At 42.1% G+C, this 15290-nt stretch overlaps 1 protein-coding gene across 8 annotated transcripts in view; it reads left to right on the forward strand.

Moving 5' to 3' along the window:
* The first annotated feature begins 646 nt into the window (after window positions 1-646).
* ANKRD42 (ankyrin repeat domain 42) overlaps window positions 647-15290 on the forward strand; it is a 76999-nt gene continuing 62355 nt past the window's right edge. For all 8 annotated transcript variants that reach the window (XM_047752208.1, XM_047752206.1, XM_047752202.1 and 5 more), the window contains exons 1-2: window positions 647-1647; window positions 3163-3329. In XM_047752208.1, the coding sequence (XP_047608164.1) occupies window positions 1590-1647; window positions 3163-3329 (225 nt within the window). In that variant the 5' untranslated portion in view covers window positions 647-1589. The remainder of the gene's footprint in view (window positions 1648-3162; window positions 3330-15290) is intronic.

Genomic DNA, 15290 nt, shown 5'->3' on the forward strand with positions numbered 1-15290 from the left:
TGAAAGGAACCTTGGAATCACGACACCTGGTGCGGTCTTTCGACCAATGACCGGTGTTTTATACTGGCTTTACAACTTACCTGCTGTTCAGCCTTAGCAAATTACTGATACCTTGAATCTCCTCACCTGTAAAATGGAGATTACACCTACCTTACAAAATTAGTGTGAGAATTGGTACCAAGCGATTATCAACGAGCCTGGCAGTAGTAAAACTCAATAATGTTAGCGCTGCAGCTGCTAACTTCTCCTTTAGAGCTGTTTTCCATACTTATGAAATGAAAGGGTAAAGACACATTTTCTCCAATGCTCCAACCAGCACTAGGTTTGCGAAGGACGAAAGGCCCCGCCCGGCCAGCGGCACACACACACACTCAGGTCACCTACGCCGACTGCAGTCCTGAAGCCTCCACCTGCGTCGCCGAGCCATGGCGGGCCCAGCGGATGCCTGGCCATTATAGAGATAGGGTCTAGATAAAACGAGGGTGAAACTGAGTGGAATTTCACCAAACACGAATCCACACCACCATCTCTAGAGGGGAAGCCTCGGAATAAAAAGGGGAGGGAACTGAAGCGGAGAAAGCGGGGAGGCCGGAAGTGACGCACGGCCACGAGGAACCGGAAATGACCGCAGCACGCCGGAAATTCATTCGTTTCCAAGGCATCGGCTTCAACACAGCTCCAGCCGGGTAGCTGGAGTCGGGACGCTGGAAAGCGACTGGGAGAAGAGGGTACCCGCTGACGGCGGTCGCCGCCACAGCGAGTCGCGGGGAGTAGCAGCCGAAGACGGCGGCCGCCGCACCAGCCATCGCGTGTGGAGGATAAAAGGCCACCACGGCGACCAGTCCAGGGAAAGGGTTAGTCGTAGAGAAGACAGTGAAAGAATCCGTGAAGACAGCGACCACCGCTGCAGGGTCTCGACGGGAAGAGTAAGTGAAGATGTCGGCTTCTCCCGCAATGATTCGAGAAGAGTCAGTGAAGACCTGGGTCACCGCCGCAGTGTCTCTCAGGAGAGAGTCAGGAGAGGTGGTAGCCACCGTCCCAGCAACTCTTGGGAGAGAGTAAGGGGAGACCGCAGCAGCGACGTGAGTTTAAGTGAAGTCGGAAGCCACCCCACTAGTGACTCTGGGGGAACAGTCAGAGAAGACCGCGAACTCTGCCTCAGTGGGACTTGGGAGGTGATCAGGGAGGTCCGGGGCCCCCGAACCAGCGACTCCGGGGAGAGGGGCAGTGACGACCGGAGCCACTGCCTCAGCGGCTCCTGGGACGGCGGGAGTGTGGATGGCGGTCGCAGCCTCAGCAGTTCCTGGGAAGGGGTAAGTGAAGACCGCGGCTACGTGGCCAGCGAATCCTCTGCGCAAAGCGTCCGCGAAGACGCCAACCACCGCCTCTTCTGGGAGAGAGAAAGTGAAGACGAAGGTTCCCGCTGCCCGGGCACCTGGGAGGGATCGACGCAGGACGGCGGCCCCGGGCCTACAGACGAAGAGGAAGACAGCCGCTGCTGCAGTGGTTCGTGGGTCACAGCAAGCGAAGACCGCCGCAGCAGCAGAGGCCTGGACTCAACTCCTCCCCGGAGTCCAGGGGATCACACCATGCCTGGGGTGTCCGATTCAGGCCCCTCCACCTCCTCCACGGAGACTGCGACCCCATGTGAGTCAGACAACTTCGCTGGTCCTTGTCTGCCACACACCTTTTCTCACTTCAGCCCCACGGGAGCCTTCGCCCCTTCTGGCCATTCCCTTTCTCACCTGCCACCCCTCATGACCCCTAATTGACCTATTTTTAGTGTCCTAAAGCTGTTCACCTGGCCCGCATCCTAACTCACTTCAGCTGTCCTTACTTTCCACCTGCCCCGCATTCTTGAGACTTCTTTCCCAGTTGACATCAACTCTTGTTAAAATTAATGGACCCTTTTTAAGTTCCTGGCATCTCTGCAGCATTTGACTCCGTGGATATTATTATATTATATTATATATTGGACTTACCTAATTTTCTTCCTTTGACTCTATTGACTCTCCTTTATCTGTCTATCTTTCTATCTATCCATCTATCCATTCATTCATGCATGCTGACTTTTCTTCAATCCTCTTCTAAAATGTTGCTTTTTTCCATGGATAGTGCCATCATTGGTGCTTTTTTTCTTGTCATGTATCATGACTTCAACCCTACTGAGGACCTCCAATCTGTTATTCATTCAGTCATTCATTCGGTAAATGCTTATTGAGTGCCTATTGAAATATGAAATATTTTAATTAATGAAATATGAAAATATGAAAAATATTGATAACATGTATCTGCTTATGTGAGATAAGATTCTGCTAAAGCCTTTTCCCTGGAGAGTGGGCCTTTTTTACACTGGGCATATTTCAAAATGGCTACTTCTCTACTTTACCAAAAACATGAAGTGATTTTTCTTGATTTTTCACTGTGATAACTTGGTGGGGTTTTGAAGGTAAAATCTATGAAAATGAGGGGGCATCCTAAGACCATGGCCTGAGGAATTTTTCACTCAGGCCAGTAAATACCCAGCTCCTAGCAGTTTATCAAAATCACCATTTAAGTGTTTCTAGAAATTTATGTTTCCAGTGGCTTCTGCTCCAGATAAGCTGAACTTGATTGTGTTTCTCTGTATTTGCCTGTCTGTTCCATTTTAGGGTGACTGTTTGCCCTGAGACCTTAATTCTCTGATGAATCTAAGAAAGCTGCTGATTTTCAGTTTGTTCAGCTTTTTGCCTCTATGTATGGGGGTGATAACTTCCATGCTCTTTACATACTGAAGAGCTAAAATCAAAGTCTGTTTTTTTTTTTTAGGGCCACACCTGCAGCATATGGAAGTTCTTGGCCTAGCGGGTCAAATCAGAGCTGTAGCTGCTGGCCTAAGCTATAGCCACAGCAATGCGGGATCCAAGCTGAGTCTTGACCTACACCACAGCTCACGGCAACACTGGATCCTGAACTCACTGAGCGAGATCAGGGATCAAACCCAATCCTCATGGATGCTGGTCCAGTTCGTTACTGCTGATCCACAATGGGAACCCTTGAAGTCTGATTAAAATATTAGTCACAAACATCTCGGCAGTAAATTATTTGGAAAGCCAAAGTGATTTTGTGTTTTCAGTTCAGTTTAGTTTTGTAATGTATTTTAAGCAGTTGGATTTTTGTCAGTAGGTGCCAGGAAGAAGGTGCATTTTGGTAGTATACATGATGCAGTACGAGCTGGAGATGTAAAGCAGCTTTCAGAAATAGTAGAACGTGGTGCCAGCATTAATGAAGTTGATGTTCTTCATAAATTTACCCCTTTACATTGGGCTGCACATTCTGGAAGTTTGGAGGTAAGAAACTATATAAATTATTAAACTGAGATTAAGTCTGGAGCTGTTAGAAGTTTTGTAAATTTAGCAAACAGAACTAAGTCCTTAGGCTAGGCACTGCAAATATTTTTCTTTTCAATTCAGTTTAACATTTGGGTGTTTTGGTTACTATAGTTTTGTAATCAATTATCCTATAACTTGGTGGCATAAAATAACTTTTTTTTTTTTTTTTTTGGCTGCTCCCATGGCACATGGAAGTTCCTGGGCTAGGGATTGAACCTGTGCCAGAGCAGCAACCCCAGCTGCTATAGTGACAATGCCAGATCCCTAACTCACTGCGTCACAAGAAAACTCCTATAATAACCATTTATTTATGTCCAGGAGTGAATCAGCAATTTGGATTTCAGGGACAGGTAGTCTCTGCTCCATGATATCTGGGCTTCAGTTAGAAGTTTCAAAAGCTGGGGCTGGAATCTTCTGAGTGCTTGTTCATGCAGACGTCTGGCGATAAATGCTGGCTATAGGCTGAGCACCTTAATGGCTTGCCATGTGGGCCTTTTTGTGAGGTCTCTACACCTGTGCTAGTTTGTGCTTCCTCACAGTGTAGTGGCCAGGTTCCAAAGGCAAGCATGGAGGGTAACTTACAGAGAATAACATAATACATTCCTGGCTCTATCAAATCCTAATATTTTTGCTGTAGTTGTTTCAGATTTTTCAAAAGGAAATAAGGACTTCAAATGTATCTGTGATATTCTGAGCACCCCTCCCAGCTATCATTTCCCTCCTTCCAACTCCAGAGATAACTATTACTCTGAATTTGGTGTTTATTATTACTTTCTATATCTTATGCTGCTATTACATATGATTATCACTGTTCTAAATGAAATATAAATGTCATCATATTATGTGTATCATTCAGTGGCTTTTTTTTTCAACAGCGTGTCTTTGAGTTTTAACCATGTGATTACATATATGCACTCTAATTCATTTCTTTCAGCCATGTTGTAATAGGCTATTCTTAGGTGAATATCAGAATTTATTCCTTTTTTTTTTCTTTTTCTTTTCTTTTTTCTTTTAGGGCCACACCCGCATCATATTGAGGTTCCCAGGCTAGGGATCAAATCAGAGCTACAGCTGCTGGCCTACATCACAGCCAAAGCAACAGAAGATCCTAGCCGCGTCTGTGACCTACAGCGCAGCTCACGGCAATGCCAGATCCTTAACCCAATGAATAAAGCCGGGGATTGAACCCGCAACCTCATGGTTCTTAGTTGGATTTGTTTCTGCTGCGCTAGGATGGGAACTACCAGAATTTATTCATTTTTTGATTGATGACTATTTCATTGGTTTCAGTAGTGTAGGCAGTGCTTAGTGAGTATTTTATACACAACTTGTAATTCTTGGGCTGTGTACAAAAGCTAGATGGAATTTTTCTTATGATACATGGTTGTGTGTGGGGAGCTTATTTTAGCTATTACATTTCCCCAGCCTGTAGGGCTGCAATAGGTCTATTCACTATGTGTCTCTCTTTTTGCCCCTGCTGCACAAACAAAAACTGCTTTCTGTGAATATAAATTTCTTGTTTAGGCTTCTCTGCATCTTGGAACCAAATCTGGTTCAAAGAATCTCTCTCCACCAGTCTGTGTGCCCCATTTGAAATGTAGGGATTTTTGCTTTGGTCTTTCTGTGGCTTCCTTTTCACCTGGGAGAAGTGTGTCTTACTGGGTCTTTCTGTGCTTGCAGCCGTGCATGGCTATTTCCTCCCATATCCCTGTTTGATCTACACATTGGCAGCTTTCCCATCTGTTTGGTGGTTTCACATGTCTCCAAGTTTCATCAAAGATGGGGTTTTCTTGTCCTTTAAAAAAAAAAGATTTTGAAGAGAGGAGGAAATACTGATTTTACTCTGCCACTTTCAAATAGGATTGGACTTCTTTCTATATCATTTATTTCCTCTCTTTCCTGGGATCCTTTCAGCTTCTCTGGTTACTCTCATTTAGTCTCTTTGGTTAACCTACTCTGCCTTCCCTAAAATTAGTGTTATTCTTTTTTGTTTTTTTCTTTTTAGGCCACGCCTGTAGCACATGGAAGTTCCTGGGCTAGGGGTCGAATCAGAGCTATAGCTGCTGGCGTATGTCACAGCGATGGCAACACCTGCTTGGAGCCACATCTGCGACCTACTCTGCAGCTCAGAGTAATGCCAGATCCTAAACCCACCAAGCAAGGCCAGGGATTGAACCTGTATCCTCTCGGAGACAACATCCGGATTTTCACCTGCTGAACCACAGCAGGAACTCCAAATTAGTGCTACTCTTTATGCTTCTGCTAGTGGCCTTCTCTCTCACTTTACACACTCTCCCAGGCCATTTTTAAGTTTCCTTGGCTTTATCACTTTTACATAATAATTCATTGATTTGCTTTCCCTCCAGAATTTGAATTCTGGCTTATGCATCTAGTGCTTATCAATGGCTCATGCATATCTGACCTACATCTCAAATTCAACTGGTCTGAAACTAAATCGTTATTCTTTTCCCTTCCTTTCTTAGATTTCTAGGCTAATGTCTTTGGTATCATTATTGAGTTGTCTCAGTGTTTTACAGAGGGTGTCAGCATTTGTCTAGATGAAATTCACTTCATGATGCACACTGATGTAGTGAGAGCTGATCACTCGGTTGATTCTGTTCCATTTTTGTCTCTCAGATTTGTCCTCTCCATCCTCATTTCCAGTCCTCCGCTGCCTTAGATCTACTTGATTTCCTTGTTTTCTGTCTTGTCTACCTTTAGTTCATAACCAACACGCATAGTTACTGTGTTAAAATTTAAATCTGATCTTGCTTAAGTCCATATGGTGACTTTTTCTACCCTGTAGGGTAAAGTTGAAATTGTTTAATATAGTAGACTTGTCTTTCCAGCCTCATCTCCCATCATACTTGTTTTATGCTGCTGTATTGGTGGCTACTGTCATTTCCCAAACTACTGTTTCATATTATCATAGACTTTGTGCATGCATTTCATCTTCCTAGTCTCACCTTTTCCTTGTGGTTAGCTGGTTGAAATCCAGGTCAGGTAGCACCTACTTGGCAGAGCCTTCTGGGGTTCCCCTCTCAATATCTTTCAACTAGCAACTTTTTCTTCAATTTTATACATATTTTAAAAATTGTGTTTATCACATTGAATTGTATCCTCTATTAGATTTTGAACTCTTTGAAGGTACAATTTGGGTTTTCTTTATCTTTTTTTCCCCACAGCATCTAGCGCAGTATCTGGCGTATTGGAATAACATTGCGGATTCTCAACAAATGTTTGTTGTATTGTTTTTTTTTTGTTTTGTTTTTTTTTTGTCTTTTGTTGTTGTTATTGTTGTTGTTGTTGCTATTTCTTGGGCCGCTCCCGTGGCATATGGAGGTTCCCAGGCTAGGGGTTGAATCGGAGCTGTAGCCACCAGCCTACGCCAGAGCCACAGCAACGCGGGATCCGAGCCGCGTCTGCAACCTACACCACAGCTCACGGCAACGCCAGATCGTTAACCCACTGAGCAAGGGCAGGGACCGAACCCGCAACCTCATGGTTCCTAGTCGGATTCGTTAACCACTGCGCCACGACGGGAACTCCTGTATTGTTGAATTAAGTTTATGTTCTAGTGTCTAGCACAGTGCATGTTGGACGTTCAAGAAATGTTTGTTGAATTTGAGCAAAAATAAGTCTAAATCAGAAGGTTTTGGTGCTTTTCTACTTTCTCATTTAAGGATCATTAATTCTCTTTTGAGTATTGCATTAATATCTTTACATTTTGTTATCCTTTCTGAAATTTCTTAAGACTTGTGGTACTTACTTTGATAGTATGAAATAATCACGAAATTGAAGTTCTCTTGTGATGCAGTGGCTTAAGGATCTGGCATTGTCACTGCAGTGGCTTGGGTTCCCTTGCTCAGGAATTTCCACATGCTGTGGATGCAGCAGAGAAAAACATCACTAAATTAACAACTGCTGAAAACTATGCTTTATTAGACTTCATTTTTTTCTCTCCTGTTGGATTGTTGCTGAAATATTGGCCACCTCTCTACACCAGTGCCAAATAGAAACACAGAGGCAGAGTTGGAGGAAACAGAAAAAGTAGCTTTCGTTGCCAGGCGAAGAGGGGAACACAGCAGGCTAGTGCCTCAAGGACTGTGACCGCCCCCTTGGAGGAGGTAGTGAAGAGTGTTTGAGGAGCAGGGCATGATCAGCTCCTGGGCATTTTCTTGGTTGGTGGCTAGTGAGGTCATATGGAGTCAGCGTCATCAACCTTCTGGTTCCAACCGGTCTGGGCTCTACGTGCTTATGGGCAGCACAGAGTTGATTTCTTCCACCTGGTGGGGGCTTCAGCACCTGCAAAACACCTTCAAGGACATGGTTTGGAATATTATCTATAGTCTTGGAAGAACTGAAAGTCCTTGACTTTGTTGAATGGCTGAATTATTAATACTGTTTTCTTTTTTTCTGTTTTTCTTTTTTCACTTCTCTGATAAAATTTGTTCTTTGACTAAAGTTTGTCTATAGAGAAAAAGTCAGGTGGAGGACATGAGTTGGGGGGATCCACTTTGAGAAGGCCTCATGGGTACTGCTCAGTTACAAGAGGAAATATGAAAATATTGAGCGAGACCAGGGATTGAACCTGCAACCTCATTGTTCCTAGTCAGATTTGTTTCCCCTGCGCCACGATGGGAACTCCTGTTCAACAAATTTTTTAAAAAATCATTTCTTTTAGTTCTCTAAAGGGCTGCTCCTGCAGCATATGGAGGTTTCCAGGCTAGGGGTTTAATCGGAGCTGTAGCCACTGGCCTACGCCAGAGGCGCAGCAATGTGGGATCCGAGCTGTGTCTGCGACCTAGACCACAGCTCACGGCAATGCCAGATCCTGAACCCAATGAACAAGGCCAAGGATCGAACCTGTAACCTCATGTTTCCTAGTCGGATTTGTTAACCACTGAGCCATGACGGGAACTCCAGTCTCTTTAAGTGGTTGTTTTTGACAACTCTGTCTAGCTTTATCATTATTTCTTGGGGGCGATTTGCCAGGTTCCTCACTTAGCCACTCTTGAAGTCCTGCTGATCAGTCAATTGTTTTTCAACAAACACGCAATGCAATCCAATGGTGAACAGTATTTTTATTAAATGGTGCTGGCACCAGCTGGATAGTCATATGTAAGAAAACGAACCTCAACTCATAATTGATATCATATGTAAAAATGTGCTGAAAACAGGTCTTGGACAAATGTAAAACTTAAAAAATTTCTAAAAAATATATATGAAAATATCTTTCTTTTTTTATGATTTTCTTCCATTATAGCTGGTTTACACTGTTCTGTCAATTTTCTCCTGTACAGCAAGTTGACCCAGTTACATGTACATATTCTTTTTTCTCACATTATCATGCTCCATGATAAAGTGACTAGATATAGTTCCCAGGGCTATACAGCAGGGTCTCCTTGCTTATCCATTCCAAAGGCAATAGTTTGTGTCTGTTAAGCCCAAGCTTCCAATCCATCCCACTCCCTCCCCCTTGACAACCGCAAATCTATTCTTCATGTCTATGATTTTCTTTCCTGTGGAAAGGTTAATTTCTGCCATATATTAGATTCCAGATATAAGTGATATCCTATGGTATTTGTTTTTCTCTTTCTGACTTCACCTAGTAAAAGGGTCTCTAGTTCCAACCATGTTGCTCTGAATGGCATTGTTTTGTTCTTTTTTTATGGCTGAGTAGTATTCCATTGCATATATATACCACATCTTCTTAATCCAATCATCTGTCAATGGACATTTACGTTGTTTTGATGTCTTGGCTATTGTACATAGTGCTGCAGTGAACATGGTGCATGCGTCTTTTTCAAGGAAAGTTTTGTCTGGTTGCTGGGTCATATGGTAGTTATCAATATATAGTTTCCTCCATACTGTTTTCCATAGTGGTTGTACCAGTTTACATTCCCACCAGCAGTGCAGGAGGGTTCTCTTTTCTCCACACCCTTTCCAGCACTTGTTATTTGTGGACTTATTAATGGTGGCCATTCTGACCAGTGTGAGGTGGTACCTAAAAGTAGTTTTGATTTGTATTTCTCTAATAATCAGTGATGCTGAGCATTTTTTCATGTGCTTGTTGGCCATCTGTATGTCTTCTTTGGAGAAATGTCTACTCAGGTCTTTTGCCCATTTTTCAGTTGGGTTGTTGGCTTTTTTTGCTGTTGAGTTGTATAAGATGTTTGTATATTTGAGAGATGAAACCCTTGCCAGTTGCATTGTTTGAAATTATTTTCTGCCATTCTGTAAGTTGTCTTTTTTTTTTTAATGGTTTCCTTTGCTGTGCAAAAGCTTGTCAGTTTGATTGGGTCCCATTGGTTCATTTTTGCTTTTATTTTTGTTGCTTTGGAAGACTGACCTGAGAAAACATTTGTAAGGTTGATGTCAGAGAAAGTTTTGCCTATGTTCTCTTCTAGGAGTTTAATGGTGTCTTGTCTTACATTTAAGTCTTTAAGCCATTTTGAGTTTATTTTTGTGCATGGTGTGAGGGTGTGTTCCGGTTTCATTGATTTACATGCAGCTGTCCAGTTTTCCCAGCACCACTTGCTGAAAAGACTGTCTTTTCCTCATTTTATATTCTTGCCTCCTTTGTCAAAGATTAATTGACTGTATGTGTCTGGGTTTACTTCTGGGTTCTCTGTTCTGTTCCATTGGTCTGTATGTCTGTTTTGGAACCAGTACCACGCTGTCTTGTTTACTGTAGCTTTGTAATATTCCCTGAAGTCTGGGAGAGTTAGGTCTCCTGTTTGTTTTTTGTTCCTCAGGATTGCTTTGGCAATTTTGGGTCTTTTGGGGTTCCATATAAATTTTTGGATTGTTTGTTGTAGTTCTGTGCAAAATGTCCTGGGTAATTTGATAGGGATTGCATTAAATCTGTAGATGGCTTTGGATAGGATGGCCATTTTTACGATATTAATTCTAACCCAGGAGCATGGAGTATCTTTCCATTTCTTTGAGTCCTCTTTAATTTGCTTGATTAATGCTTTATAGTTCTCAGCATGTTAAGTCTTTTGCCTCCTTGGTCAGGTTTATTCGCAGTATTTGATTTTTTGGGGTACGATTTTAAAAGGGATTGTATTTTTGTATTCCTTTTCTAATATTTCCGTTATTAGTATACAGAAATGCGACTGATTTCTGAATGTTAATCTTATATCCTGTTACTTTGCTGAATTTGTTGATCAGTTCAAGTAGTTTTTGGGTTGAGTCCTTAGGGTTTTCTGTATATAGTATTATGTCATCTGCACGCAGTGACAATTTTACCTCTTCTCTTCCAATTTGGATACGTTTTATTTCTTTTGTTTTTTGGATTGCTGTGGCTAGGACTTCCAGTACTTTGTTGAATAAAAGTGGTGAGAGTGGGTATCCCTGTCTTGTTGCAGATTTTAGTGGGAAGGCTTTCAGCTTTTCTCCGTTGAGTATTATATTTGCTGTGGGTTAGTCATAAATGGCTTTTATTATGTTAAGGTATGTTCCCTCTATAAGCAGGAAAAAAATCTTTCCAAATCATAAATCTGACTAAGAACTTGTAGCTAGAATATATGAGACTCTCACAAATCAATAGTGAAAAAATAAAAAATCCAATTAAAAATGGGCAAATGACTTCAATAGACACTTTCTCAAAGAGGACGTATGGATGCCACTGCACACCTAGTAGAATGGCAAAACAAAAACAAAACCAGAAACCAACAAAAAAAGGAAATACCAAGCGTTGACAAAGGTGTGGAGCAGCTAGAACTCTCATATTTTGCTGGTAGAATGTAAAATGGTATAGCCACTTTGGAAAACAGTTTGGCAGTTGCTTATAAAGTTAAACATATACTTACCTGTACTCCAGCAATCATTTCTCCATATTTACCCAGGAGAGAGTAAAAGAACTTCTGTATGAATATTTATGTGATTTTATTCTCCAGTACCTGAACCATGTTAGCATACAGTTGTCTCTCCAAATATTTGTTGAATAAATGAATGACTTAGTACTGTGATTACTAGTGAGGTTGAGCTTTTTTCTTCTTCAATTTTATTGGCCATTAATATCTGTGACAGGCAGATGATACCTAAATGATTAACCTTTTGGAAAAAGGATGTAATGACTGATGCGACAGTGTTTCACAATAATCAATTCTTTTAAAAAGAAAGAAACTTCTTTTTAAAATTTATTTTATTTTATTTTTTTGCTTTTTAGGGCCACATCCCGAGGCATATGGAAGTTCCCAGGCTAAGAGTCAAATCGGAACTGCAGGTGCTAGACTATGCCACAGCCACAGCAACATGAGATCTGAGCCACGTCTTTAACCTGTATCACACCTTACGGCAACACCAAATCCTTAACCCACTGAGCAGGGCCAGGGATCAAACCCACATGCATACAGGTTGGGTTCGTTACTGCTAAGCCACAACAGGAACTCTGAAACTTCTTTTTTTTTTTAATTAAAAATAATTTTTATTGCAGTATAGTTGATTTACAATGTTGTGTTAATTTCTGCTATCTAGCAAAGTGATTCAGCTCCTCATATGCACATAGTCGTTCCCATAAAGATTATCACATAGTTTGAGTAGATTCCCTTGTGTGTATAGCAGGTCCCTATTGACCATACATTCCATATATCATAGTGAACATATGCCATCCCAAGATCCCAATCCTTCCCTCCCCACAGCCTTCCCCTTTGGTAACCATAGGTGTGTTTTGGAAGTCTGTGAGACTGTTCTGTTTTGTAAATAAGTTCATTTGTATCATTTTTTAAGATTTTACGTATAAGTGATATTGTATGGTATTTGTCTTTCTCTGTCTGACTTAATGTGATAAGCTCTAGATCCATCAATGTTGCTGCGAATGGTATTATTACTCCTTTGGCTGAGTAATATTCCATTGTGTATATGTACCTCATCTTTATCCACTTCTCTGTCGATGGATGTTTATGTTCTTCCCATGTTTTGGCTATTGTGAATAGTGCTGCTATGAACATTGGGATGCAAATATCTTTTCTAATTATGCTTCTCTCTGGATATATGCCCAACACTGGGATTACCAGATTTTATGGTAGTTCTATATTAAGTTTTCTGAGAAACCTACATACTGTTTTCTTTTTTTGTTGCTTTTTTGGGCTGCACCTGTGTCATATGGAGGTTCCCATGCAGGGGGTCAAATTGGAGCTACAGCTGCTGGAGCTACAGCCACAGCGACATCAGATCTGAGCCACGTCTGTGACCTGCATCACAGCTCAAGACAAAACGCCGGATCCTTAACCCACTGAGCAAGGCCAGGGATTGAACACACAACTTCATGGTTCCTAGTCGGATTTGCTTACGCTGCGGCCCGGCAGGAACTCCCCATACTGTTTTCCATAGTGGTTGCACCAATCTCCATTCTCACTAAACGTGTTGGAGGGTTCCCTTTTCTCTGCACCCTCCCCAGCGTTTGTTTGTAGACTTTTTTTTTTGTCTTTTTGTCTTTTGTTGTTGTTGTTGTTGCTATTTCTTGGGCGGCATATGGAGGTTCCCAGGCTAGGGGTTGAATCGGAGCTGTAGCCACCGGCCTACGCCAGAGCCACAGCAACGCGGGATCCGAGCCGTGTCTGCAACCTACACCACAGCTCACGGCAACGCCGGATCGTTAACCCACTGAGCAAGGGCAGGGACCGACCCCGCAACCTCATGGTTCCTAGTCGGATTCGTTAACCACTGCGCCACGACGGGAACTCCTGTTTGTAGACTTTTTGATGATGGCCGTTCTGGTTGGTGTGAGGTAACACGTCATTGTAGTTTTGATTTGCATTTCTCTAATAGCAGTGTTGAGCATCTTTTCATATGTTTTTTAGCCATTTGTATGTCTTCTTTGGAGAAGTGTCTGTTTAGATCTTTTGCATATTTTTTGATTGGGCTGTTTTTTGATATTGAGCTTTATGAGTTGTTTGTGTATTTTGGAAATCAGTGCCTTGTCAGTTGCTTCATTTGCAAATGTTTTCTCCCAATTCTGTGGGTTGTCTTCATTTCGTTTATGAGAGGTGGTTTTGGTTTTTTTTTTTTTTTTTTTTAACAAACCCATTGGCATGTGGGTTTTTAGGCAGGGGATCAACCTACACCACAGCTGGTGCAATCACTGTGCCAGGCCCAGGATGGAACTGAGGACCTGAGCTGCTGTGGTCAGATTTTTTTTTTGTCTTTTTGCTATTTCTTGGGCCGCTCCTGCAGCATATGGAGGTTCCCAGGCTAGGGGTCGAATCGGAGCTGTAGCCACTGGCCTACGCCAGAGCCACAGCAACTCGGGATCCGAGCCGCGTCTGCAACCTACACCACAGCTCACGGCAACGCCAGATCGTTAACCCACTGAGCAAGGGCAGGGACCGAACCCGCAACCTCATGGTTCCTAGTTGGATTCGTTAACCACTGCGCCACGACGGGAACTCCATATGGTCAGATTCTTAACCTACTGTGCCACAGCAGGAATCCTTTTCATTTTGTTTATCATTTCCTTTGTTGTGCAAAAGCTTTTAAGTTTAATTAGGTCCCATTTATTAATTTTTGTTTTAATTTTCATTATTCTAGAAGGTGGACCCAAGAAGACATGCTGCAATTTATGTCAAAGAGTGTTCTGCCTATGTTTTGTTCTAGGAGTTTTATAGTATTTGGTCTTATAGTCTTATGTTTAGGTTTTTAATCCATTTTGAGTTTATTTTTATGTATGGTTTTAGAGAGAGTTGTAATTCCATTATTTTACCTTAGCTGTCCAGGTTTTCCAGCACCATATATTAAGGAAACTGTCTTTTTTCCATTATATATTAATGCCTCCTTTGTCTTAGATTAATTGACCATAGGTGAGTGGGTTTATTTCTGGGGTTTCTTTCCTCTTTCATTGATCTATATTTCTGTTTTAGTGCCAGTACTATCTATACTGCTTTTTTTTTTTTTTTTTAGGGCCACACCCATGGTGTATGGAAGTTCCCAGGCTAAGGTTCAAATCAGAGCTGTAGCTGCCAGCCTATGCCACATCTTTGGCAATATCAGATCTGAGCCGCGTCTGCGACCTACACCATAGCTCACGGCAATGCCAGATCCTTAACCAAATGAGTGAGGCCAGGGATTGAATCTGCATCCTCATGAATACTAGTTGGATTTGTTACCGATGAGCCATAATGGGAAGTCTTATTTTCTTCTTTTCTTTTTTTTTTTTTTTTTAAGATACACTCATGATAAGTGGAAGTTCTGGGGCCAGAGATTAAACCTGGACCACAGCACCGACCCAAGCTGCTGCAGTAACAATGGCAGATCCTTCTGCACCACAAGAGAACTCCAATGCCATACTATTTTAATGACTAGCTTTGTTGTATAGCTGGAACTCAGGGAGCCTGATTCCTCCAGCTCAGTTTTGTTTTGTTTTTTTTTTTTCTTTTATGGCTACTCTGTGACATATAGAGTTCCCAGGCCAGGGATCAGATCCAAGCTACAGTTCTGGGTCTTTTAACCACTATGCTGGGCTGGGGATCGAGCCTGTATCCTGGTGCTGCAGAGATGCTGCTAATTCCCTTGTACCACAGTGAAAACTCCTCCAGCTCTGTTTTTCTTTCTCAGGATTGCTTTAGCTGTTCAGGCTCTTTGTGTTTTCATACAAATTTAAAAATTTTTTGATACAGTTCTGTGAAAATTGCCATTGATAATTTAATGGAGATTGCGTTGAATCTGTAGATTACCTTAGGTAGTATAGCCATTTTGAAAAAAACTTCTTGAAGGTAGAATCTACAGGCTTGAACAATAGGGCTATATATATGTATATATATATGTAGTGCAGAACTCTAGTACTGTATTATATTGAGACTTAGTTTAATAAAATAAATCTTAAATGCGGAGTTCCCTTTGTGATTCCGCAGATTAAGAACTCGACATAGTTTCTGTGTGGAGGTGGGTTTGATCCCTGACCTCACTCAGTGAATT

This window comes from Phacochoerus africanus, chromosome 11 (assembly GCF_016906955.1).
Source record: "Phacochoerus africanus isolate WHEZ1 chromosome 11, ROS_Pafr_v1, whole genome shotgun sequence".
NCBI classification, from domain to species: Eukaryota; Metazoa; Chordata; class Mammalia; order Artiodactyla; family Suidae; genus Phacochoerus; species Phacochoerus africanus.